Source organism: Dromiciops gliroides, chromosome 4, assembly GCF_019393635.1.
Source record: "Dromiciops gliroides isolate mDroGli1 chromosome 4, mDroGli1.pri, whole genome shotgun sequence".
NCBI classification, from domain to species: domain Eukaryota; kingdom Metazoa; phylum Chordata; class Mammalia; order Microbiotheria; family Microbiotheriidae; genus Dromiciops; species Dromiciops gliroides.
Window position 1 is genome coordinate 251,301,273 of NC_057864.1, and position 27,398 is coordinate 251,328,670.

General features: G+C 40.5%; 1 protein-coding gene across 1 annotated transcript in view; it reads right to left on the bottom strand.

The window, feature by feature from the left end:
- The window catches only part of KIF6 (kinesin family member 6), a 511,996-nt gene that overhangs the window by 76,546 nt on the left and 408,052 nt on the right, over window positions 1-27,398 (bottom strand). Inside the window, exon 16 of the mRNA XM_044004953.1 lies at window positions 16,117-16,167. Within this exon, the coding sequence (XP_043860888.1) occupies window positions 16,117-16,167 (51 nt within the window). The remainder of the gene's footprint in view (window positions 1-16,116; window positions 16,168-27,398) is intronic.

Below are 27,398 nucleotides of genomic sequence, written 5' to 3' on the forward strand. Positions count from 1 at the left end.
TCTCAGGCAACTGAAGGTTATGGGCTAAAACCTGAAACTCTGACTGTATTTTAGAAAGGGATATAGTTAACAGTGGTAGTGAAGACACAGAGACCTTCTTCAGGGATGCCAAATTGTATGGGGGTCTTGAATCTATGGAAACACAGACAGGAGGCTTTTGCTAAGGGACTGTGAAATCTTGTTCTCTGTTTGAAGGTTACTAATATCACTGGCACACACAAGCTGACAGCATGCAACTGCTCTAGGGTAGCTTGTTTGGGAGTGATTGTCAGAGTAAGACAATAAATAAAGAAAACAAGAAAAAGAAAAAATTTAAAAAAAGGAGAAATAAGAAAAAGAGAAAGAAAAAAGGAAATAAGAAAGGAAGGAGGGAAGGAAGAAAGAAAAGCCATAATTTACCACAAGTGAAAAGGAGAAACGTACAGGGAGACTTTTGCCTCTCGTCTTTGGCATCTAAACTTGGTAGTTTGATGTGTCAATATCGTCCATGTTATTTCCTCAAAGTAGAGTGTAAGTTCTTTGAAAACAGGGACTGTTTCATTTTTTTTGTCTTTGTTTTTCTAGAATCTACCATAGTGTGTAGCCCATGGTGAGTGCTTAATGAGTGATTTTTGAATTGAAATGTAATTTATTGGCAGGTGAGACACGTCATAATGCCAGGTTAGTATACATTTTAGTGGTGGGGCTCCATTACAGTAGCAATAGCCCTTCAGAATAATTTATAAAATATGTGGAGCCTTTTGGGGCAAGCAGAGGGATCAAGGAAACATTCTGCCAAAAGGAAATAGTTCTACCTATATTGCAAATCTATTTGAAATATCTAGTGCTTTCCCTAGCCCATAAATCCTTTGCAAAGTAAATACTCATATATTTTCATGCAAAGAAAAAAAATACATCTAGTCACCAAGATAACTAGTTATTTATTTGAAAAGAAAAATTTTCTTTAACCTTACCAAGAACTTACATGACCAGTCATTATTGCCTGAGGGAATTTACTGAATGACTCAAGCAGGTGAAATCATCTCTCTGGTTAACTCAGCATTTTTAAGTGTGTTAGAAGGGAATTTAGAACTAGAAGAATTTGGGCATTGAAAGGATTTGTCCAAGTCCCTTAATTTTATAAATTTAGAAGCTGACACCCAAAGGGGGAAGGTGATTAGCCAAAGGTGACACATTTGTTTTAAGGCAAGGTTCTGATTCCCAAGGTTCTGATATCTCACTGAACATACTAGGATCTTTTTCCTTCAAAGAGGTAGTAGCATGGTGTAGTGAAAGGGATGTTGGATCAAACACTGGAAGACTTACATTTGGGTCCCAGCTCTGACGTTCCTTAGTTTGTCACTATGGGCAAGTTATTTAATCTCTCTGTGCATCAGCCTTTTCATCTATATAACTGAGAAAAATAATACTTGCAAGAACAACCTCATGAGTTTTATTTTGTTTTTTTGAGGAAAGCACTTTATATACCTTAATGTACTCTAAAAATGTGAGTTATTATCTTAAAGACTAGGCCCGACTGTTGGGACTACTTGCTTGTAGAACCCTTTCAATTCTCTTTTTCAAAAGTTTTTTTTAATCCTAGCACTAACGGATATCCTAGTCTTTTATACCCTATGGAGTTGGTGTAGAATTCCAAAAAGCATTTAAAGAAGAAGGCTATGAAATTACACAGTGAATCAGGAGATAAAATCACTAGAGCTGCTCTGTCTGGAGGAATATGGGGTATATATATGCCACAAGGGGTCACTGTAGGCGTTCTATCTGCCCGCTTAACATAGATTGTGGAAAACAATTCACCCTGACCCTGAACAAAGTAAAAAATCAGAAGAGATCACTTTCAGTGCTTATAGCTGATGGTCCCTTCAGGATTACACTGCTATTCACAACTCTATGAACACAGGACTATTCCCAAACCTGTTCCTTGACTCATGGGTTAATTGAGAGCACACCATTCCAGGGGCTACCATTTGGGGTTGATCACACTAGAACAGCTTCTGGTAAGCAGTTACTGCCCAAGCAGATCTCTCTCCCAGAGGGGAATATTAAGTTAGACTGATAACCACAGGAACGCTAAACTACCATTTCTCTTGGGACTCTGGCCTTCAAGCAAGTCAACTCTTATAAAAGCCCCTTCTTTGGCCATATGGGCCTTATCATCATTAGCCATCTTTCTCTAATATGAGGGCTTTCCTGCCTAACCCTGTGTAGATTATACATTCCTTGGATTTGCAAATGAATCTTCAGTTTTTTGTTTGTTTGTTTTCTCTACCTGGAACTCAATAAATATTTGTTAGTTAACTGATTAGTCACAGATGATAGTATCATGGCAGTTTAACTTCTGATTATAGCTGTGCCTGGCACAGTGGATACAACACTAGGTTTGGAGTTAGGAAGGCCTGAGTTCAAATTATACCTCAGATACTAGCTGTGTGACCTTGGGCAAGTCACTTAACCTCTATCTGCCTCTGATGAATTTCCTCAACTATAAAATTGAGATAATAATAGCACCTACCTTCCAGGGTTGTTTTAAAGCTAAAAGGAGATAATATTTGTTTTTGTTTTTGTTTTTTTAGTGAGGCAATTGGGGTTAAGTGACTTGCCCAGGGTGACACAGCTAGTAATTGTTAAGTATCTGAGGCCGGATTTGAACTCAGGTACTCCTGACTCCAGGGCCGGTGCTTTATCCACTGTGCCACCTAGCTGCCCCTGGAGAAAATATTTGTAAAGCACAGTGCCTAACACATAAAAGGTAGTATATTAATGCTATGATGATGGTGGTGGTGGTGCATGGTTAGCCAGTTTTAGATGAATGTAATTGTATTACCTGGAATTACCTCATTTTCTGTTTGCTGGTAAGAAAAGAATGTCTCATCATCTTTTAAAGTACATGGGCTTGAATTAGGTGAAAACAGAATTTTTTATCTCTCCCAAAAGAGGCTGTTCTAGAGACCTCATGTGGTGGCAAATGACTATTACTTAGGGTATTTGTAGATACTGTTGGGGGGAGGGGGGGTAGCCATTTGTACTCAGGTGCTTTCACTATGTTATTCTGCTGTTTGAAAAACTTTTAGTGGAATTCATGGCCTACTGGGATCACTAACTAGCCAGTGGCAGACCAGTTTGGTTGTGATTTTATGGAGAACTGGTTGCCAGTTATAAAATATTATTCATCTATGCTTAGCTGGCACTTTTAGGAATTGAGTTTATGCATCATCTAAACCAAAGCTTCTTAAAGTGTGGATTGGGACCCCATATAGGGTCACATAATTGAATGTGGGGGTCACAAAAAAAAATTGGCAGTAAATGATATGTATATCTATTTTATATATCCATATACCTGGGGTCACATAAAAATTTCCCAGGCAAAAAGGGGTCAGAAAGTGGAAAAGGTTTAAGAAGCTCCAATATACATAATGTGCCAAGATGGAAAGGAATTGGTTAGTGGGGGGAGTGTGGTAGTGATGAAGCAGGGGCCATAATGATGTTAGGGAGCTTTCTCTCATTTTGATTTTGGTAACTCTACAATCCATAGGCCAGAGTCCTAAATCCTTAGCTTGGCTTTAAAGGCCTTCCACAATCTAGCCCCAATATACTTTCTGGCATTATGTCTTCCTATTCCCTGTACTCTACTCCAGTCAGATTGCTCTACTAAGGGTTTCTAGAACATTCATCATGTATTCCTACCCCTTTAGTATATGACGGGCCTTTACACATGCCTACAACATCTAAGGTAGAGGTAGCCATGTGGGAGCTGCCAGGGACCTGCATCTGGGAGAAGACATTTGACATTTCCCTACTGTGTGGGTGGAACTGGCTGAGTCTTTAAAACTACCAGACTGGGACTGTCAGCCTGTTTGCCTGTTTTTCCAGCTGTGTCCAGATGTAAAGGTCTTGTTCACTATGGGCACCATGCACTAAGCTGGGTGTGGGAGGAAGCTCCACCTTCTCCCTTCCCCATTTGACTCTGTGGCCCTGAAAATCAGGCTTGGGGTTTTGCTCTATTTCATTTGTCCTTTTCAGGCCTAATTGTAGGCAGCAGAGTCCCTGGAGCCAGGAGCTCAGGCTAGGGTGACCTTGGAGCCATGATTGCAGGCAAGATCTTGCTGTTTAGCCCAGCAAGAAAAGCCCAGAGAAGTCAGGATACTGGAATTGAAATCCAGGGGAACTTGGAACTTGGAACTCAGAACTCAGGGGAGCTTTGATATACAGTAACTGAGTTAGGCAGTGAACCTAATGCCTCTCCCCTCCCCTCCCCAGATACTGAAGAGAGTGTAGGGGAAATTATAACAAGTGTTGGGCAGAGGGGATGTTTTATGTTTGTTCTTGTTATACCTTTGAAGCAAATATCCCTCTTTTAAAATTTAAAGCTAAACTTATTGTTAAGTAGTTAAGAAAATGGGGTTCTGGGGATCCCTAACACTGGGAGAACACAAGTGGTGGGGTCTTTGGCCAGTGGTAGAGATCAGACACTCTCCAACCATCTTGAGGTACTAGAGATCGCTGGGAGAGGAGTGAAATGTAATTCTGCTGTGGGGGCCACAATAGTCACTGTGGCTGGGACCTTTGTTAATACTTTTCTTCCTACTTTGTAATGATTGGAATGACGCCACCTACTGGAGACTTGCTGTGGAGAGCTCCACCATGAGGAAAATGCCTCAGAGGCATTGTGGCTTTTCCTTGGCGTCAGGAAATGACGCTTGCTCATGGGTGCTGTCTATCAAGTCTACCAGCCAATCAACTGGAGGAGCCTCCTATGGTCTGGGAGGAGACAGGAAGGAGGAAAGGGAGCCTGCGCAGAGAGCGCGGGCCTTTTTGGCTTCCGGACTTGATGGTGGTGGCGGCAGAGGACTTCACAGGAGATTTGAGGAAAGATAGGAATGCCAGACTGTTAGAATTCTGTTCTCAATCTTTTTCTTTCTATTTTCCAATAAACCCTTAAAAACCTAAACTCGTTTTATCAGTGATTTTTAGTCAGTTTCCCCCAAACTGGGGGAACACATTAGAATCCACATTTAGAATCTTAAATTACACAACTTGAAAAATATATATGTATGTATATATGTGTATATACATATATATCAAAATAAATGTGTGTATATATGTACGTGGTTCCAAAGGTTTATCATGCCGGGGTGGGAGTGGGGATAAGCTCCCACTTTCTATAAAATGCTCCAATGGCGTGTGTTTGGGACATATAGCCTCTGACAACCGAAGCCCAACTCCTGGCCTTCTCATGGTAGAACTGTTTCCACTAACAGGAGAAGGGGCGAAGGCGAGTCACTGGCGCCTTAAAACCAGTCACTTCGGGCAGGTGGGGCTCATTAGCCTTGGCAGGCAACCTGCCTAGGGGAAGGAAACCCTGATTTTAAACCTCTGCTGCCTTGCGGCTATACCCATATGTGGGAAAGGCTTTGGGAGTTAACCCCGAGGAAAAATCAGGAGTCGGAGTCCCTTAGGCAGTTGGATGTTGGATATCACATTCCTCTGGCAACTCCTGCGGGAGGCACTGGTGCCAAACTGTATCGACTCTGCCTCTCCTTTGGATCCACCAGTGTCTCAGAGAGGGAAAACCTGCTGCATGAGCAATAGCTTGTTTTCCATATTGATCTGCCCAGACCAGCGCCCTGGAGAGGATACTCTAGCTACTCCTTATGGGGTAGATACAACACGGGATGTGGCAGTTACCAGTTATAAGTCACTCAGGAGCTTCGGCTCCCACATTGGACTGCACAGCCACACTGTGGCCTGTGGCTCTTCAAGGCGCTGATCCATGGTCGTCCACGACTGGTGGAGGTCTACTACTACTACTACTACTACTACTACTATATATACATATAGATACATGCACATATCTATATCCATATATGCAGTTCTTGGAGATTTCTCTTTTAGTATATAGGGAGGGTTCTGCCAATGTACAACATAGAGGATATAAGATATATAATTTCTTAATCCTTCTTAATCCTTATTCATAAGGGTGAAAATACCATAGAAGAAGGAAAGATCTTACTTTCTGTACAATGCTAAGAAGCAGTTATAATTTTGTGCTTCTTATCTTTTCCTTTATATTTCTCTACTTCATTACATTATCCAGTATGGTTATTCTAGCCCTTAACAACTTAAACCTAGGCAATTTTGAAAGTTTGTTTCCCTGTCCCTAGACTCTTTCGTTCTCTTCATCCTGCAGGACACTGAATTAATTTTTCACCTTCCCTGAGAAAGCACCATAGCTCACAGGGCTCTCTTAGTACTTATGGCCGGTACTACTTACATACTGCCTCGTTTGTTATTTTTACATCTGTCCCAAAGTACTTGCTGGAACTAGGATACAACAAATCTGCTTTAGATGTAGATGCTTACCTCTTAATTGGGAAGTCAAACAGAATTTTCTACTTTCAAAAAAAAAAAAAAGAAAAGGGGGAAGAGTGTTCTAGTAGTATGTTCCTTCCTTCTTTCCTCCTTTCTTTCTTTCTTTCTTTCCTTCCTTCCTTCCTTCCTTCCTTCCTTCCTTCCTTCCTTCCTTCCTTCCTTCCTTCCTTCCTTCCTTCCTTCCTTCCTTCCTTCCTTCCTTCCGTCCTTCCTTCCTTCACTTTCCTTTCCCCTTTCCTTCCTTTCTTTTTCCTTCCTTCCTTCCCAATAAGCATTTTCTATAAAACAAACAAACAAAAAATGAAATAGTCCCTGACCTCAAATAGCTTATGCTCTTTTTTGGGGGGGGGGCAGTGGGGGTTAAGTGACTTGCCCAAGGTCACGCAGCTAGTAAGTGTCAAGTATCTGAGGCCGGATTTGAACTCAGGAACTCCTGAATCCAGGGCTGGTGCTTATCCACTGTGCCACCTAGCTGCCCCCCAGCTTATGCTCTTCTGAGGAAAATCGTATGTACTTAAAGAATTAAATATAAAATGTATACACAGTAGAGACAAAATAATTTCTGCAGAGTGAAATAAACACGGGGATTAGGGCAGGTTTCCTATAGGAAGTGTCCTCTGAGGTGAGCCTTGGAGGACATCTAGTAATTTATGAAGTTAAAGCGGGGCATGATTGTATAGGGGATGGTCCTCTTTGAAAACGAAGGATAAACAACAGCCAGAATGCTTGTTTCCTTTTTTTAACTTAAAAGGCATAACAAAAATAGTAGTTTCAAAGTATTTCCCCCAACACCAAGGGCACACTTTTTCACAAATACAGGAGGTAGGAAGAGTGGGCACCCACTTAAAGTACGAGGGTAGTAAGGAAGGTATATGTGGCCAGGCAGATCACAAATCTGGAACCACAGGGCCTTCATCTCTCTCTGAAGGATGACTTTCATGGTGGGGCATGGCATTGGTGATAGACAAGCTGTTGGGTTCTATAATGGCAATGAGTTAGAGTGTAACTTAGACCTTCAGAAAGCAGAGTACGTAGGCCATATTATCTCAACCTGTCATGGAAATGCATTTATGGAGTGATGTTTTAATGTCACGCCTTCTGCTTTTTATAGAGGACTGATAAAGAGAATCCTCCACTTGAACAGCATTTTCTATTTCTTTTGTAAAATTGTAGTTGAAGATAGTGTTCACTGTGTCACCGCCGTCCTTCACACAAGGATCCCTGCAATAAACTATGGTATGACTTTAGTTCCAGGAAACATTTGCTTCTGCAGATGAACTGTGTGCTGCTGGTTGTCAGAAAATGAAAATGTGTAATTCCTCTATCTTAGTAGCTAGAAAATGGAATGAAATTTATTGTTCAAATGTGGTAGTAATCCACTTAGCTTTGGGGTCTGAAAGCACTCATTCTGATTTCAACTGTAATCTGTTTCATGTTTAAATGTCACAGGGAACTTTGTAAATATGGAGCACTTAATAAATGTTTGTTGAATTGTTGAATTTGCACTGTGGGTCAGTCTACAGAGTATAATTTGGAAGTAGGTGGGATATAAATTCTAAATCCTTCAATACTTCAATGATCTGTGAAGGGGTCCCTCCAGCAATGACTAATACTCCTCTGTCTAGTCTTTGTGAATTGCTACACTAAAGATTTCATCCTCTAAAGCTCACCAATACCAGATGTAGAGAAGGGAGGGTGATGAGCCTCTTTGATGGTAAATAAAGACTTGATCTATCTTGGAGCTAGTCTTTGCTTGGTGGATGGGATCCATTAGGGCAAGGATTCCCAACTCTTTTCAGTCCTAATACCTCTTTGCTTACAGTAAACCTTCCCATACACCCTATTCAATATGAAAGGAAATAAATTCTACAGGATACTATGCATATACATATAAGAATAAAATAAAGACAACTTAGTCAATATGAAAGGAAATCCTTGAGTGTCCCATGCATATGTACATAATTAAAACAGATTAATCATTTCCAATAGAATAATAGGTATTCCCATAACCCCTTAACAAACCCTCCCTGAGGCTCCACATACCCCAGGCTGGAAACCCCAATACTTAGGGGTGCTGGAACTAGTTCAAAATGGCTGGAGGGCCAATCATTAAATGGTCAGTGTGAGCATTTACACTTCTACAAGTTGGCAAACCTTACAAATCAGGGCTGGATTGTTTTGTTGTTTATCAAGGCTTAAGAAAGTGTTAATAATGAAGATCAAATTGAAGCATGTATCCTGGTTATGTTTTCTTTTTTCTGGAGAGACCATTGTTAAATATTTCCCAGCATATCCCTTCTGGTATAAGACCCACTGGCATAGCCTTTAGGAACCTAGGGTCACCTCTATGCATCAAGGTATTTCAGTGGAGAGGCCTAGGTTTATTCAGTGCTGTAAAGTCTAAATAAATAAAGTGACTACTTTTATTCTATTTATGTCTCCTTAACTAGACTATAAGAGCCTCAAAGTCAAGGCCTTTTGGCATTTTCTTCTCTTCCTTCTTCACGCCCTCCTCTGAACTAAGGTTCTACTGAAGCCATTCTAAGTGAATTCCCAACTTGTCCTTGTTTGTACAGATGTCTACTAATGTACCCCTGATCATATGAGATGATTTTCCCTAACCTTCCTTTCCCTTCCCCACTCTTTCCATTCTTTTCTTACCATTGTCAAGACACAACTGAACCACTCCAAAGCCTTCTCTAATTGGATTCTCCTATGAACTGTGATGATCATGTCCCCACATTTGCATGTAAGCCATTGATCCCTGTTTAGTCCTTTAATCATTGTTTGTTCATGTTTACCTTTTGACGTTTCTCTTCACTCTTGTGTTTGAACATCAGTGTTTCTCCATAGCTCTGGTCTTTTCATTAGGAATGTCTGGACATCCTCTAGTTCATTAAAAGTCCATTTCTCCCCTGTAGCATCATACTGTTTTGCTGAGTTAAGTTACTCTTGTTCATAAGTCTATATTTTTTGCCTTCTGGAATATCATATTCCAAGTCCTTTACTCTTTTATAGTGGTGGCTACTAAATTGTGTGTAAGATCCTGCCTGTAGCACCTCAGTACTTGAATACCTTCTTTCTGGCTGCTTGCAGTCTTTTTTTGTTTTGTTTTGGACCTGGAAACTCCCGATTTTGCCTATGATATTCCTGAGAGTTTTCCTTTTGAGGTTTCTTTCAGGATGTGACTGGTGGAGTCTTTCTATTTCTACTTTGTCTTCTAGGTCTAAGAAATCTGAGTAATTTTCTTTTAAGATTTCTTGAAATGCGGCCTAGACTCTCTCTCTCTCTCTCTCTCTCTCTCTCTCTCTCTCTCTCTCTCTCTCTCTCTCTCTCCCTCCCTCCCTCTCTCTCTCTCTCTCTCTCTCTCTCTCTCTCTCTCTCTCTCTCTCTCTCCACGGTATTCAGATAGTCCAATGATTCTTGCTTTTTTCCCCTCCCCAATCTGTTTTCAAGGTTAATTATTTTTGCTACACTAGTTTTCTTTTTTTTAAGCCTTATGACTTTTGCCTAATGATATCATTAACTTCTATTTGGTTCTTCCTAATCTTCAGGGATATTGTTGCTCAGTCAAGGCTTTATACCACTTGTAACAAACTATTAATTTCCTTTCTAATTCTTTCTTCCATGGCTCTCATTTCCTTTCTAATTTTTTCCTCAAGTCCTCATATTCCATTTATAAAAACATTTTCTAACTTAAAAAAAGCCTCTTGCTTTATCTCTTCTAGGAATTCTACTTCAGTTTATGGCTGAACTGTTTTCCTCTTGAGGCTTTGCCTGTAGATGTTTTGGAGTCAGTCTCTTCTGTATTTGTGTTTCAAATATTCCTGACACCATAATAGCTCATTATGGTGGGATTCTATTTTTGTTCATCCATTCTTCAAGATGGCTTCTCAAATTCAGACTTGATTTTAGGGCTGACCTCTGTGTCACTGCAGGAGGGAAAGTCTGGGCTGGTCCTTGGGATGTTGAGCGTTGTGTTATTTCTTGGGATGTTGAGTGTTTTGTTATTCCAAGATCTCAGAGACAGGCTAGGGACCTGTAAACTTTTAGTGCTCCCAAAGGAATCAGATCTAGGGAAAAATATGATTGATACCCCCCTGGTCTGAGCTTTGCTACGTCCTGACAAGGGTTAGGGTATGAGTAATGGTAGATTACTGCTGGACTCTACCCCTATAAGATAGCTGGAAAGCTCTGTTGGTTGAAAGAGTTGGAACTGTAGACTCCATTTGATATAGGATTACTCCCATGGTTATTCCTCTGCAGAGTAGGATAGATGTTAGAAGTGAGTGCTCTGTGCTTGGGGTCTGAGCCATGATGTTGCTGTTGCTGCCAGTGCTGGTTTCTGAACTTTCTCCTTTTTCAGTATACAGCTCAGGACCTCCCTTCCTCGGAACACCACTCTAGTGTGTAGTTCCTCTTCTCACTCTGCCCTAGATCCATGACCCAGAACTGGGTACTAGGTGATAAAGCTTCCAGTTAGCACCTATCCCTGTCATGGTGTCCTGGTATGTGTCAGATGTTTCTGGCCTGACTCATCCCCAGTGTCTGTAGACTTCCCTGTCTGTCTTCCTATGTTGAGCTGGGCTGGACACAGGACTCACTGTGACTTTTTTCCCCCTGGATTTCCTCATTGGGATTTAGTCTGGTATATTTTCTACCTCTGTTTGGAGGAGTTTGCAGAGTGGAGCCTACCACACTGTCTCTTATTACTGTGGCATTTTGGTTCCCTCCTTATCCTTTGCAACTTTTCTGCTGCATTTGATAATACTGAACAATCTTTCTTCCTGGATACTCTTTCCTCTCTGTGTTATTGTGACACTACTCTCTCCTAGTTTGCCCCCTACCTAAGACTGTTCCTTTTCTGTCTCCCTTCCTAGTTCATCATCCACATCATGCCTTTGGGTGTTCCCTTCTATCCTATGCCTGCTTCTCTTCTCTGTTTATACTTTTTCATCAACCCTTACAGGTTTAGCTATCACCTCTAAGCAGACAATTCCCAGATCAACATATCTAGCCCCAGAATCTCCTTTGTGTTTTTGTACCGTATCACTATATTGGCCTGTTAAACACTTCAAAATTGATGTCCCAGAAATATCTTAAACTCAGTAAGTCTAAAACAACTCATTATCTTTTCCCCAAGCTTTCCTCTCTACCAATGATAACCACATCCTTCTAATGTCTCAGAGTCATAATCTCAGCATTATCCTTGACTCCTTATTCTCCCTCATCCCACACATCCAGCTGCCAGATCTTGATGTTTTTACCTTCACAACATCTCTCACATCTGACCCCTTTTCTTCACTCATACAACTGCCACCTTTACTGAGGCCCTCATTACTTTTTGCCTAAAAAAGCTCTTTCCTATTTGGTCTCCCTGACTCAAGTCTCTCCCCATGCCAGTATATGCCAAAGTCATTTTCCTCAAGTAGAGATGTGACTATGTGACTTCCCTATACAACAAATTCCAGTGATATCCTATTGCCTCCAGGATAAAATAAAATCTCCTCTGTTTAGCTTTTAACCTGGCCCTTATTTATCTTTCTAGCTTTGTTGGACATCACTATCCCTCCAGCACTGTGCAACTCCGGATAAAATGGCACCTTCTTTCTGCTTCTCACACATGACATTCCATCCTCCTTCTTTGTGCTTTTGCATTGGCTGTCCCCATACCTGGACTGCACTCCTTCCTTCCTTCTTCCTCATACAGTCCCTTTCTTCCCTTAAGATGCATTTCAGGCACCATTGTTTGAATTAAGCTTTTCCTGACTTCCACATCCCCACCAAACTTCTAGCACCCTCCTTCCCAAGTACCTTATATTTAGGCTTTAATTTTCATTAAAATGAAAATTCAGATCACTGTGAGTAGGGACCATTTCCTTCTTTGTACTTATGTAGTCAGCACTTAGCATTGTGCTGGGCACATAGTAAGTTCTTCTTTTTTTTTTTTTTGGTGAGGCAATTGGGGTTAAGTGACTTACCCAGGGTCACACAGCTAGTAAGTGTTAAGTGTTTGAGGCCAGATTTGAACTCAGGTCCTCCTGACTCTAGGGCCAGTGCTCTATCCACTGTGCCACCTAGCTGCCCCCACATAGTAAGTTCTTAACAGTTTTTGATTGATTGATTTTCTCCATAACTCCTAGCATAGTGTATTGCACATAGGAAGTGTACTCAATAAGTATTTATAGTTGACTACTATCACTGATATCATTAAATACTACTCTAACCAGGACAACTACTTTCAGGTATTTTAATACTGCACAAACAAAGTCTGGGGAAACACAAATAAACAAATACCACTGAATTTGATCAAAGAGATTTATCTGAACCAACCAATGATATTCAGCCAAATTAGTTTCCAGTTGTCTTTGGCTGTTTCGTTAATGTATCACCTACCAGCTTGTGACTTAGGATCCAATTTTAGTCATTACGTATATATGTATGTATGTATATGTATGTGTGTACATGTGTGTATGTGTGTATGTATGTGCTATGCATATATTATGCTTTTTGAAATTAGCCTTAAACCATTCCCTTAGGAAGAAGTGATAAGGGTCACATGTTTCTCCATAGGTTCAACCATCACATCAAATGTGGTCGTTGCCACTACTACTGCAAATTACTGTAAATTATATTTTTATTTGATTTTACATGTACTTTACAGTAATTTATTCCAGATGTCGTGACTTTCTGCCTTTCTAAGGAATTAGTGTAGGATGTAAAGTTTATATTTTCTGAGAGATTTCCTGGGTGGAGTCCTAAATAAAATACATTCTAATTTAGACGATCACTAAAAAGGAGAGGTGTTGTTAGATGCTCACACACATATTCATGCATGTGGCTGATCTTAGACAAAGGTCAGATGAGGGCTGCTTAAAGGATGTGAAGACTTCCCGTTGGTCTCACTGATGCCTAAGCTGTCACATTCAAACTTTTTTTTCCCTTGGGGATTGCCTTCTACTAAACTTTAAAAATGTGTGTGTGTGTGTGTGTGTGTGTGTGTGTGTGTGTGTGTGTGTGTGTGTGTGTGTGTGTGTGTATGGACATGCGTGCTTTTGCTCAGGTGCCAGTGGCACACTTATATAATACCTGCAGGTATACAGAAACATAAAAATCAAAATCACATCTGAAGCAACATTAGGTTCACTGTTGAACATTTGATATGCTTCTTGGACAGCTGGCTAAGATGGTTACCAATGGGGTCTGTTAAACTATAGTAAGGATTGATTACAATGTGTCAATGATGTTACTGGGAAATAACATTGTTTAGGGCACTGTTATTGGGGGGATGCCAATACACATGTACAGCATGTACAAATGAATCGGTTTGTATACATGGACAGAAAAAAAATCCCAGTAAACTATTAAAAGAGATAGAATGATCAAAACAGATGATAAAGTGAAAAGGGGGAAATTGAAGATGGAGGTTAGGGAGAGTAAAAAGAAGAAAAAATTGGCAAAATAAACATAAAAAGAAAAAAAATGGGAAAGGAATGAAAAATGAGCAGAAAGGCAAGGAAATAAAAAAGGACTAAATCCTGTATTTAGTCACTGATTCATTTCCTATGCCTGAAGCCAACTTAACAGAACTTGGCTCTTGAGGAGCATCACAGGTCCCAAACACATTTGCTGCTAACGTTTGCAAGAAGTCCTTTGTCCTCAGTCTTCTGCCTAAATGCTAACTGGAAAGGTGAGGGTTAAAACAGGAAAGAGCTATATAAACAGTTTGCTGAGTTGAGAGGTTTTCTTCAATAAGCAAAATTCACTTCTGAAATGTGGTCACCTGGGAAACCTGAACACTGGTGTTTTTAAATCTCAATCAAATAACCTCCTAAAGTGTTTTGGACTATAACAAGGCATTTAATCTCAAAATGGCAGCTGGGAGATGTTAACACTTCTTTTCTAATTGGGATAGTATGGTTTTAAAATAAATAGGTATTTCAACATGCTCTTAATTAGACTTCCAACCAAATTATTTTTCTGTTTGAAGTTTCCTGATTACTTCAGGCAAATCTGGGCCTTCTTGAACTTGACACCTGCTGTAATTTGGAGGAGGAGGCTCAAAGCATGATAAATAGACAAATAAGGAGCCCCAGTTTGCCATATAAAGGATAGGAGGCAATATGGACCTACTTCAGAATGGTGCATTAATGAAGCAATGGGAGTCTGGAAAATATTTGTGTGGCCTGGAGCCTATGATTGGAAACATGCAGCAATTTTCCAAAGGCCCAGGTCTGCTCCAGGCAGGGGAGAAATCTGCCTGAACAGTTTCAGTCCCTCTGCTGGATCGGCCTGGCCCCCCAGGGGGATGGGAAGTTGGAAGGAAAGGAAGGATGGAGCTCCTTACTCCCCCGGAGCTCCGTGGAAAAGGCTTACCTTGTCTTAAATGCAAACCACTTATACCGTTATTTCAAATGGTATTTTCCACATCATTGTTTTTCTACAACAAGGGCTCATTAAATACTTGTGAGAGGAGGCCAGATATTACATGAAGAAGGACCTTGCCCATGGAAGTGCCATAATGGTGCTGATCTTAGGGAATTACTGCACATCTGATGCCCAGTACTTAGAGCTCATAGAGTAATTGTTCACCATGGCCTGTTTGGAGCCTTTCCTAAGCCCGACATTTTGAAGTCAGTTTACCTCTACTGATGAACTTACCTTTTTGCTGGGGAAAGCAATCAGCTGAGTCTTTGTTCATTACTAAGAAACCCATTGGTCTGTACTAGAATGACGACGAGTCTAGGGTAGTAGGGCTTCCTGTTCGCACTGCATTCTAGCTATTTATTACTGTCTTACTGATAATTACTGAGTATTATTATTGGGTTTAATAAAAGAAAATAATAAACACTCTTAACAGTACTGCTAGTTGCTAGATCAAGGAAATCATTCCCAGTACAATTTGGGCCCTTCTTCTACCCTTTTGGCACTGAGTTCTTCATTGTTTTACAGTTACAAGAAATAGTTCTGGGCAAAGGAATAGAAAATACGATCTTTTAACCTGGAGATAGCAATTTCTCAATTGATTGTAACTCTTCAAATGGTTTCACATTAGTGTTATGGCTTGGTCAAGAAGAGGAGCCAGGAGTGTGATTTGAAGGGCCTCATCATCTGCCCCAGTATCTTTCCCATCAGCTCACCAAGATGCTTCCCATTCTTCCTTTGTGACTTTGGTCAAACAAAAAAATATGCACATGGGGTGGTAGAAGCTATCTATTCCCCATTTGTACATTGCATGCATCAAAAGTAGACTAGTTATCAACTACCTATCTGTAGCTCTGGAGAGCAGGGAATAGGTTATAAAGTACTGCAGGAAATGATGAGTTTGTCTTTTTTTCTTCTTAAAGAAATGTCAGGGATGTGAAATGATGCTGCTTAAGAAGGGGTAAATCAGGGGCATGTAGGTGGTGCAGCGGATAAAGCACCGGCCCTGGATTCAGGAGGACCTGAGTTCAAATCAGGCCTTGGACACTTGACACTTACTAGCTGTGTGACCCTGGGCAAGTCACTTAACCCTCATTGCCTCGCAAAAAAAGAAGGGGGTAAATCAGGGTGGTTCATACTGTACTGGGGGAACCTGGGCTGCCAAGGGACAGTGGATAGTTGCCAGTAACCAAGTAAAATGGGATTTATTGTTATTTTATGGAATCCCTTTTAAACATATAACCCTGTAATCAAGCCAGGTGATATCTATCATTCTGTATTAACCCTCCACCCCTAACATAACAGACATATACTTGTACTCACTTAAAGCAACTCGCTGCATTTGCCGTTGGTTTATTTCTTCTTTTAGATGGCCTGTCAAAGAAACACAAGTGGCAAAGCAATTAGGAAGTAACCTAAATTCTGGAAAGATGCATCAGGCTGAGAAGCCTCTGACCTTCCAAAAAAGATGTCAGGTGGAGAAAAAGAAAAGGGTTATGCTTCTCAGTCTAAGAGGGAGCCTACAAAACTGGCAATGGAAGTGACAACAAAGACAGGAAACCCAGAGGGTCACTACAAATATGTTTTACATTCAGCCTTTTACAAATTCCTCAGCTGGAGCCTGTGTCTATATTAGTGATATACTTCCAAGATGTCATCACTGTGTGTTCTTAATTGAGGGAGGAATAGGATGTAGTCTTTTGTTCATCCTTGGGTTGAGAGAACTGAGACCCAGATCAAATTACACCTTCTCCATGAAACCACGTGAAATGTTGTCAAGGAAAAAAGGACATGGTGGCTTGAGTTGTCCACAAGCTCAGTGTGAGCTCACAGATATCCCAATTACAAAAGCTATGACACAATTGTAGTGTACATTAGTAGAAGTATGATGTTTGGAGGGAGTAAGGGAGATTATAGATCTACCATACTCTGAAGTATTCAGCCAGCATCTGTAGCACTGTGTCCAAATCTCAGTTAGACCTCCCTCACAAAAGGGAGATTGGCGAACTAGAATGTGTCCAGAGAAGGGCCCCCAAGAGAGGAAGGGAAGGAAAAGCAATGTTATATGCAGAATTGTTGAAGGAACTAGGGCAACTGAACCCAGAGAAGACTTAAGGAGGACATACTATCTCTCTTAAAATATCTGAAAGGAAAGAGATTAGACTTACTCTTGTGTTGCTACAGAAAGTAGGACCAGAGATAATGAATGGAAGGTGCAAAGAGGAAGATTTTGAGCTAGTATTAGGAAGAACTTTCTAACAACAGAAACTGTCTAAGTTTGTGGATTATTTTAAAAGCAATGAGTTCTTTATTGTTGCAAATGTGCAACCTTCTACCTGGGATGCTACTGAAATGGATCTGTAAGCTCATTGATTCAGGAGTTCCCTTCCATAGTGCAGATTGCAACCCACCCACAACTGCCATCTTCTCTGATTCTTGTCCATGTCCTCCCATAAGTTCATCACAGGGACCCACCCAACATGACATAGACTGCCTTGGTCTTCCCCAGACATTGTTAGATTATCACTGAAGCTTTGCATCTGCCATCCCTCATTATTGCCACATGACCAGCCCATCTTTTTTATTTTTATTTTATTTTTTTATTTTGTGAGGCAATTTGGGTTGTGACTTGCCCAGGGTCACACAGCTACTAAGTGTTAAGTGTCTGAGATTGGATTTGAACTCAGGTCCTCCTGACTCCAGGGCTGGTGCTCTATCCACTGCACCACCTAGCTGCCCCCAGCCCATCTTTCTTGATAGTTTTTCTTACTCCTGTTCTTCAGAATTCCTCACACCCACCACATGCATCTCCATTACCCTCTGTGTGATACTCATGTTTAATTCTTAGGAAGTACAGAATTTTATGTCTCACCATCACATAGCAACACCAGTAGAATGTTAGTAGTAAGAGATGGGCCCCTGCTTTCATGGGAAGTCTGAGGCTATTGCACTTTTCTGAAGGCAATCTGGGCCTCACCTCTCTTGTTCAACCCATTGTTCATTAGCATTCTTTATCCTAGATATACATACAAGTTCAAAATGGTGTCTATCGAAACACATGTTGAAATCTAGACAACAGATAGTTTTCATCCACTTGGTGTTTCCTATGAGCTTATCAATATTCTGGGGCTTGATGCAGTCAGCACAATGTCATCCACAAGGAGGGGCATCTGAAAGACTTCAACAAGCATAGGGAATTTCTCCTCAATATGGACTCTGCTTTGGATCTCCTTCGATAGTGTGGCAAACACCTTTGGGAATCACACATCTCCCCATTTTATGCTTCACTGGATGTTTATTATCAGGGAGCTGTCGAATAGGATTATTTTTGCTGCTATAGCCAGAGGGGTTATAGAAGGAATTTTTGCATTTGGTGGGAGGTTGGACTAGATGACCTCTATGGTTCCTTTCCACACTAAAATTCCGTGATTGTGCTTGAAAATGAGGTAAATCAGTGAGAATGAGGGTTTCTTTATGTCTAAGAGATTGATTAGCAAATATACTAGTTGTTAAAATGTCAATGCAATCTGCCTCTGATATTCCACTTGCAGGAAGTGACCAGGGTAGTGTTCCAGGAAATGATGGAACATTTACTGCTCCTTAGTCTAGCATAAATCTCTCCTAACACTTTATACATTAAAAAAGGTATATAGCTGAACAATATAACACAGTGCCAGGATATGGAATAAGCATGGGAGATGATATGGAACATTCTGTAACACTCAGAATCATTGAAGTTTTAAGAGTTTGAAGGGATATGTATATATCATGTATATATATATATATACACATATATATATATATGAATGTACATATTTGTCTATACAAATATACAGATGCAAGGTATCATTTCATCCAACCTCTCCAATGAAAAAACCCAGCCTATAGCATCCCTGATTGAATTCAGTCTCTGCTTGAAAATATTTAGTGACAGAAGTTTATTGTATTATAAAGAAGACCATTTTATTATAGAACAATTGTTAGAAAGTTCTTCCTAATATTGAGCCAAATTCTGGCTTCCTGTAATTTTCTCCTACTATTCCTTATTCTATTCCCTGGAGCCAACTACAATAACTCTTACCTCTCTTTTATATGTCAGTCTTTCAAATATTTTAAGACATTTATCACCTCCACACTCCTTGCCCCCAACCAAATCTTCTCTTGTCTACTTTCTCATTCTTTCCATTATTCTTCATGTAGCACTACCCTGGCTGCCTTGATCTTCATGTACTCTAGTTTCTTATGGGTATCTTACCAAAATAGATTCATTATCCATTATTTAGGAACTATGGCAAGGAATCTGAAAGGGGTGTGTAACAGTAACAGAAATATTGGATGAAGATCAACTGTGAATGACAACTATTCTCAGCAATACAATGATCCAAAATAATCCAACAGACTCATGATGAGAAATGCTATACATCTTCAGAGAAGGAAATGATGGAGGTCTGAATGCAGATCCAAACATACTATTTTTTTTTTCAAAATTTTTTTCTATTTTGGTCTGTCTTTTTTCACAAAATGACTAATATGAAGTACATTTTGCATGTTTGCTCATGTTTATATCAAATTGTTTGCTATCATTGGGAGGAGGAAGAGAAAGGAGGGAGAAAGAGAATTTGTAACTCAACATTTTAAAAAATGAATGTTAAAAATTGTCTTTACATGTAACTGGGAAAATAATTTTTTTAAAAAGAAAAGGGTGTGTAAGATGCATTCCTTGGGCATGAAAACCAATTCCAAATAATAGGAGATGATTAGTTGATGTGATGGATGAAGAGTGGAATTGGGCGAGAATGATTGGGGGGGGATAGAAGAGAGCATTCTAGGCTCTCAGAAACACAGAATTCTCACTCTCTGATAGTGTTCTCTATCGCTCAATACAGAATAGGGCCAAGGATGAGTAGGTCCAAGTTTTCCAACTGGGAAGAAGTCAAAATTGATTTTTTCCTTCTCATTTTGCAATACTCATTAGCATTAATCGACTTTTAATAGTTGATTATCTCTTCATGTATCAGTTTTATCCCACCAACTAGCTGTAATGTTCTTTGAGAGTATGTTTTAAAAAATGTTTTCATACAGTGCCCAACATAGTCCCTTGCACCTAGCAGGTGCATTTGCTGGACCATAAACTTCTTCAGTTCCCATTGCAAACTTCTATGTCTCCTTTCTCCTAGAGTCTCTGGAGATTTCCTTGAATAGGTTTCCCATAAAGCAGATGGCCAAGGAAGTCTGGGGCAGGATTAAGGGAATTTTGCAGCTGTAGGCCGGTGAAGAACTAGTCATGTAAATAAATAGCGGAATTTAGCCATTGGGAATGCCAGCTCTATAAACTCCACAAACATAAATGTTTACTCTCGGAACAATGAGGCATTCCTTGAAAAAAAGCTGGGGTTTAGTAATGTGACATGTAGACAAGATAGTTTTAGAGTGTAGTTAAGCAAAGCGGGATTCTGAGACTTGGCTAGCCTCTCCCGCCACATGGCTAATTCTCTTTTCTGAAATCTCACCAAACAAGTGTCTAAAAATAGCTCCACGGCTGGTACCAAATTGTTTTTTTTCCAGTGGAGTCATTCTTCATGTGCAGATAACAGTCTCCATAATATGTTGGATTCTGCAGCTCCACAGGTTTTGGCAAAAAAAAGAGTTGAGGGGGATTTCAGAATTCACTCAGCATGCAGCTTGCTGTCATTACCCTGGTGATCAATTTGCTGGTTTTGGCCCGAGTTTCTGGCTACGGTCATATCCAGAGGGATGGAAAAGAGATGAAACAGTAATAGAGAACTCCCAGCCTGAGGCAAGAGGCTGTCTGGGAGAGAAACAGGACAAGTCAAGGATGAAAAGGAAGAGGATGATGGAGAGGGAGACAGGCCAGAGTGCCTCTTATGCGAGAATGTTGGTAATTAGTTCTTAGAACCACACACGGGAGAAATATCCTTTTCCTGCTTCCGCATCATTAATTAGCTGATGTTGAAGGAAGGAGGGGAAAGTGGTAGGAGTTGGGCTGATGCCACATGAAAATTTAGAGAGAAAATATCACACTAAAGAATCCCTGGGGTGGTGGAGGAGTGGGGGACAGGAAGAGTTGAGGGGAGGGTACTTTTGTGTTGAGAGGGAATGTGAATGAGCCAATGTATTGTAAAGTTATAGGATGTAGTGTGCCCTGTTACTGAACAGGTTACATCTGAGACACTGTTATTATGGAATAAAATCATACATACCATGTTTTTATATTTAGCATTTTGGATACTATAGGTTTCCTGTAAATTTATTTTGCATCAATACTATTTTTAAATGATGACCAATGCTGAAGCCAGCTTTCACAAGGTAGACTTGTCCACTTGGGACCTTTCTGAAAGGAGCCATCCTGGGGGAGGAGGTGGGAAATCTGTTCTACCCTACTTTAAGATTTTATACCAATTGGTTTACCAACCAATCAACGTTTATTTGGCATCTAAGGTGTACATGATGCTATGAGAGATATGAAGATTATTTTACAAATGTGTCTTGGTACCAGAGCCAAGTGGCTGATAATTTAGTTGAGGGGAAAGTTAGATAAATTTGAAAAGGTATGGAACAATGCAAAGTTCTAAAGGCAGTTAAGTGCTAGGAGGGTATATGAATGAGGGCTGGAGGAGTCAGGGAAGCTTATGGGTACAGGGGGCTGGGAGGGCTGGGTAGGATGAGAATGTTTGAAAGTGGATGTCAGAAGAGAAATAAGAAGCAGCAACTTAAAGGGCAGCTGAAAATTCCTGAGAGATTACAGCTATTTTTTTTTTTTTACTATGGCTATAAAGAAGAGACCTCATATAAAAATGTCAGCTAGGTCTACAGTAGTAAGAGGTCTCTTCTTCTTCTTTTTTTTTTTAATTGAGGCAATTGGGGTTAAGTGACTTTCCCAGGGTCACACAGCTAGTAAGTGTTAAGTGTCTGAGGCCATATTTGAACTCAGGTACTCCTGACTCCAGGGCTGGTGCTCTATCCACTGCGCCACCTAGCTGCCCCCGAGGTCTCTTCTTTATAGCCATGAACTCTTTCCCCATCTATATTTGGCAAAGGTACTTCCTTCCTTGCTCCTCTAATTTGTTTTATGATGTACCCTTCTATATTTAAGTTATACACTAACTTGAAGCTAATCTTGGTGTGTTGTATGAGATGCTGGCCTAAACCTAATTTCTACCAGATTTCTTTATAGTTCTCCCCAAAGATTTTGTTGAATAGTCCTTAAGCCAGTAGATAGGGTCTTTGGATTTATCTAAAGCTTTGGTACTATGCTCATTTGCTTTTGTATATTGTGAACATAATCGGTATCAATGACTGACATTTCTATTTTTAAACTAGTACCAAATAGTTTTGATGATTATTAATTTGTCATATATTTTGCAGTCCATTATTGCTAAGGTTTTGAGGGTTTATTGTCAAATGTCAGCCAACCACAGGCATTCCTAAGTGGAAAATGTGAGGCATCTCAGAAGGTGTGGATAGCCCTTGGCATCAAGGAGGCACAAATACTTCCCTGAGTTCCCTACTGGTGAAAGCCATAAGGGGCATGGTACTATAAGGTGGCCAGGGTGACATATAACCCCTAGCCAGGGTAAGTGGTCTCAAAACCATCCAACTGAATATGACACCTGAGGAATCTTTCTCCTCATTTTAGAATTTTTCTGCTTCTATCTGGTGTACCATAAATCTTTTTAGTCTTTTAAGTCACTGTACCATAGCTAAGCAAAAGTCAGCTTCCATTTCCTTTTGAAATTTAACAATTTCAATGAAACTATATAGTAAAAAATGAAATTCCATGTGTCAAATTATTGTGATTTGTTATAGGGCAGGAATTCTGCTTACACTGGGACTATTACAAAATCTCTTAGGTAAGCTTGGTCTAGCTCCTGAGTTAGAATAAGAAACCCCACTGATGAGCACCTCCTTTTAGGATAATAGGACCAGGCTATAGACTGGGTCTCTAAGGCGGTTTTTCCTTCTAACACCAGAATTCCTCTCCTACCATTAATACTCTAACTTTGCTAACGGGAACACCCTCATTTGTAAGGATGGCCACATTGTACCAATATCTAGATGATTTTTAGGAAGTTCAGGTCTCAGGTCTCAGGTCTCAGGTCTCAGGCAGGATCAAAGACTGGACACATGCCCTATCACCCATTTCCTTTCACATGAGTCATCTATCTAAGACCAGAGACTCTGTCCTCTAGTACACTCTCTGCCTCCAACCAGGGGGAGATAATATGCTCAACCCTGAGAGTTGACCTCGTAGCCAGGATGACTTTGATTGCAGATCTACTCCTGATACAGACTGGCTAAGACTAAGTTGCAGAAAAGATGCCAATGTGCACTTGTTGAAGACATTCAGGAATGCAATTGTATCAGTGAAACCAAGTTTCAGTCCTTAGTTCCTATATTAACTCTTCTACACACACAGGCACACACACAGACATGCAATACACAAACATGCATATACACATGCACACACATATACACTCACATACACTATCCCCCCCCCCCAGTATTCTGTCTCCTGCATTAGTGCCTTTGTACAAACTAACCCCCACCCCATGCTTAGTATGCTCTTTTTTCCAGAACTGTGCTACGATCCCTTCTTTCCTCAAAGCTCAGTTCAAGTGACACCTCCTACAGGAACCTCTGGAAATCACTTTGTATGTCATTTGTATTTAATTTTCTCCAAACATGTTGTTTCTTTCCAGTAGAATGAAAACATGAGATTAGGCTTTGTCCTCTTTTCATTTTTATATTCTGAGTGCCTAGCACAGTGCTCAACATGTAGTCAATGCTTAATTAGTGACTGTTGAATGAATGAATGAATGAAACTAATTTTTCCCTCTTTGGGATTTTCATTCCAGCTACTATAGTAATGACAATGATAATAAACAATAGGAAAAAAATTGGCAAATTCTGGGCACTGGACCAGGTTTCCAGTTGCATAAACTTAAGACAATGGAAGCAGTTACTATTATTACACTGTGTAGAAATAGTCTACAAACATTTGTAGGATATAAGTAAATCTATGGATTTGTCAAAAGTGCTGAGGCAAGCATATCGACGGAGGTCGACCCGTGTTAAAATAATGGTCCTTTGAGCACCAAGTATGGTTTCCCTTACACTAAATGTTTTGAAGGATCTGGAGGTTCTGATTGGGTTGGCATCCATTCTGGAGATGTTAATTTCGAAAATCTGAAGATCCTGATCTCAAATAAGGAGGAGTATAACAAACTTCTAAAGCCAGCCTCAGTATGAACTCTTGCAGAACATCATTCTTCTTTATGTCTGAAGATGCTGTTGTTGCAGCTGCTGCCAGTGATCAGTATCCGAGGAGGCAGGGAGGGCCCATGCTCTGACATTCCCCGGCTGCTCTCAGGAGTCTTTATAGGGGATGCACAGAGGCAATTCCTGGGGAGGACCACGAGGCATTCTATGGTTCTCCCATCCTGGGATAAGGTGCGGTGGGGGTGGGGGATAGGCATTTCCTTTAATTCTTTACTATCCACTCCTAGTGCCCCCATGATCACATGTTCCTTTACAAAATGATGTATAGTGGGGTAGCGAGGTGGAGCAGTGGATAGAGCACCGGCCCTGGATTCAGGAGGACCTGAGTTCAAATCCGGCCTCAGACACTTAACACTTACTAGCTGTGTGACCCTGGGCAAGTCACTTAACCCCAATTGCCTCACCAAAAACAAACCAAAAACAACCACCCCCCAAAACTAACAAAACCCCCCAAAATGATGTATAGAAAATGGGGGACTTTATGATCCAAGATATGACTAAAGGGAACTGAGAGGAAATACATTAGTGTGGGGGGGGGGGCAGTGACCAGGATGGTAAAGGTAATGGAGACCACAGCATAGTACATGAGTGGAGTGCATCGCTAGCAGCAATTGAAAGGTTAGTGGCTCAGTGGATTGAGTACCAGGCCTGGAGTCAGGAAGACTCATCTTCCTGAGTTCAGATCTGGCCTCAGACATTTACTAGCTGTGTGAACCTGACCAAGTCACTTCACCCTGTTTGCCTTAGTTTCCTCATCTGTAAAATAAGCTAGAGAAAGGATATGGCAAACCATGCTGGTATCTTTGCCAAGAAAACTCCAAACAGAGTCATGAAGAGTTGGACATGATTGAAAGAACTGAAAAACATTTGGATAAGGGCTTACATTTGTTCAGCTCAATTTCAGAGGGTAAACTAGGACCAATGGGTAGAAATTGCTGCATATTCTGGCTCCAGGTAAGTAAAAAATTACAGTTAAAGGTGTCTAAAGGTGGAGTAGATGCCTTTCAAGGGTGTAGTTAGCCCCCTGTTTCTGGAGATCTTCAAGAGGTGCCTAAAAACCTTGTTTTTGTTTTTGGTGAGGCAATTGGGGTTAAGTGACTTGCCCAGGGTCACACAGCTAGTAAGTGTTAAGTGTCTGAGGCTGGATTTGAACTCAAGTCCTCCTGACTCCAGGGCCAGTGCTCTATCCACTGCACCACCTAGCTGCCCCAAAACCTTGTTATGAAAGTTGTAGAGGGAAGTCTTGTTTGGGGAGATGTTGGATTAGATGGCCTCTGAAGTCCCTTCCAAACCTGAGATTCTATGACTCTGTAAGCCTTTAAAAATTAGATGTGAGACTCTGAATTATTGGCTTATGGATAGGGCCATGTCCCAGCCTTGCCTTGAATGTTTTTTTGTGTCCCCTGGCATATTTAATACCCAGGCTGTGGTCCAGGACCATGCCATGCAGTAGCATATGCATGCAAACTGCGATCCTCTTCATTTTCATTCATTAGTATGTATGCCACTCATAGGAAAATAGGGCAAAAGAATTACTATTTGTGGTTTATACAGCAACCAAAAGACAGGAAGATCTGGCCAGGGAAATAGTGACCATTATGTATATGGAGGTTTGAGTCTTATGTTCATAAATAAGAGTCTATGGAATGCTTCGTGTTTCGATGTTTTTTTATGATGTAAGTAATCTGACTCTCCTAAAGTCCTAAATGGTTATGTGGCTGCATCCTCCCAAACATAGGAAAAAAACTTTCAGTGATTTTCATATTCTGCCTATACTCTTCACAGGGCATATGATCTTGTGTCATCCCCAGTAGTTCTTAAATTTCCTCTCTTCTGACACCGCCCAAGGGTGAAAGGGAGAGATGACTTCTCTCACCAAAGACAGTCCTTGGGGATCCTGGCTTTTTAGTACCCTCTGGAGGTTACCCCTTTATCCTATTGCATCCATTGTGGGCCACACAGAGACATTTCACATCCACAAACTTTGCTATTGTGTAAAGGAAATTAGTGGTACAAATTATATACAGGTGAGTTATCTCAAAAGTACTTTTAAAGGATCTCCCTTTTCCTGACTGGATTAAAAATAAATGTGTTAGATAGTCTTTTCTTTTTGTTGTTATATATCTGCACCGTTTGCATCATGCGATTGATCATTGCTGGGGAGTGCTTTGTCGGTCTTTAGGTAATATATATAAATGTAAGCTATTATTATTGTAATCTCCACCCCCCCCCCCAAATTCTACTCTCCCTTTAAGGCCAACACCAGGTATCACCTTCTCCAAGAAGACTTCTCTAATCTACTCACCTGAAAATGACCTACCCTTTCTCTAATTTCTCAGAGCACTTTGTTTGTACCTTTTCCCCTCGTATTTATCACAGCCCTCTATTGTATCCCAGTTACATGTTCCGTCCTTCTCCCATCCCCCTACAATTAGATTGTAACCTCTTTGAAAAAAACCTATGCCATTCCTATCTATCTACCCTGTCTCCTATAACTGTGCTTCACATAAAGAAGATGTTTAATAAATGTTTCTTGAATTGAATTAACTTGCTCCTACATTCTTATTCCTGCCAACTTTTCACTAGGGCTCTGGTGAGGTTCCTTGTCTCCATTTTCTTTGCCGTTACCATAATTCCTTGGAACCTCTCTCACTGCTGTTTAGGTCTTCATAATATAAATGTACTTTAAAACTAATTCCAAATAGCTTCTGCCACAACTTTCAAAATTCTTAAGACCATTTATATTTCCATCTCTCTGACTGGGAGGTTAACTTTAAATTTATCAACACGTCTTTAGAGACTTGTTGATTACTCTTTCCTGGCTTTCTATTCAGAGATCACCAAAGTATCTTTCTGCTTCAGTAAAAGAAAATAATGGACCATTTAACAACCTCACTTGACATTTGGGGGGATATAGTCCAAGTTTTCAGCACCCGTGGTGATTCCCACTATCACCCCCTAAATAGATGATAATATGACATCTCTTTTTATTGTTGTTCCTTCTTACAACCAATATTGAAGAGAGGGAGAGGGAACAGGGCGAAGAAAAGGCAGAGGGCATTTTCGAGCTCATACCTTATCCTATTGAAGTGTACTTTGTGTCCCCACATAGCTTAATGTACGATTATGTTTTCTCTCTTTATTTTTTTAAAGTCCATGGTGATAGGCCTCATCACTTTACTTTCTCCCCCTATTTTAGGGATCTGGTTATACCATAGAATCTAGCAATCTTGGAGCCCCCAGTCTAGGGAAGAAATCTTTTACCTTCCCATATCACTGAGCAGACACAGGTCTCTCTGCCATAT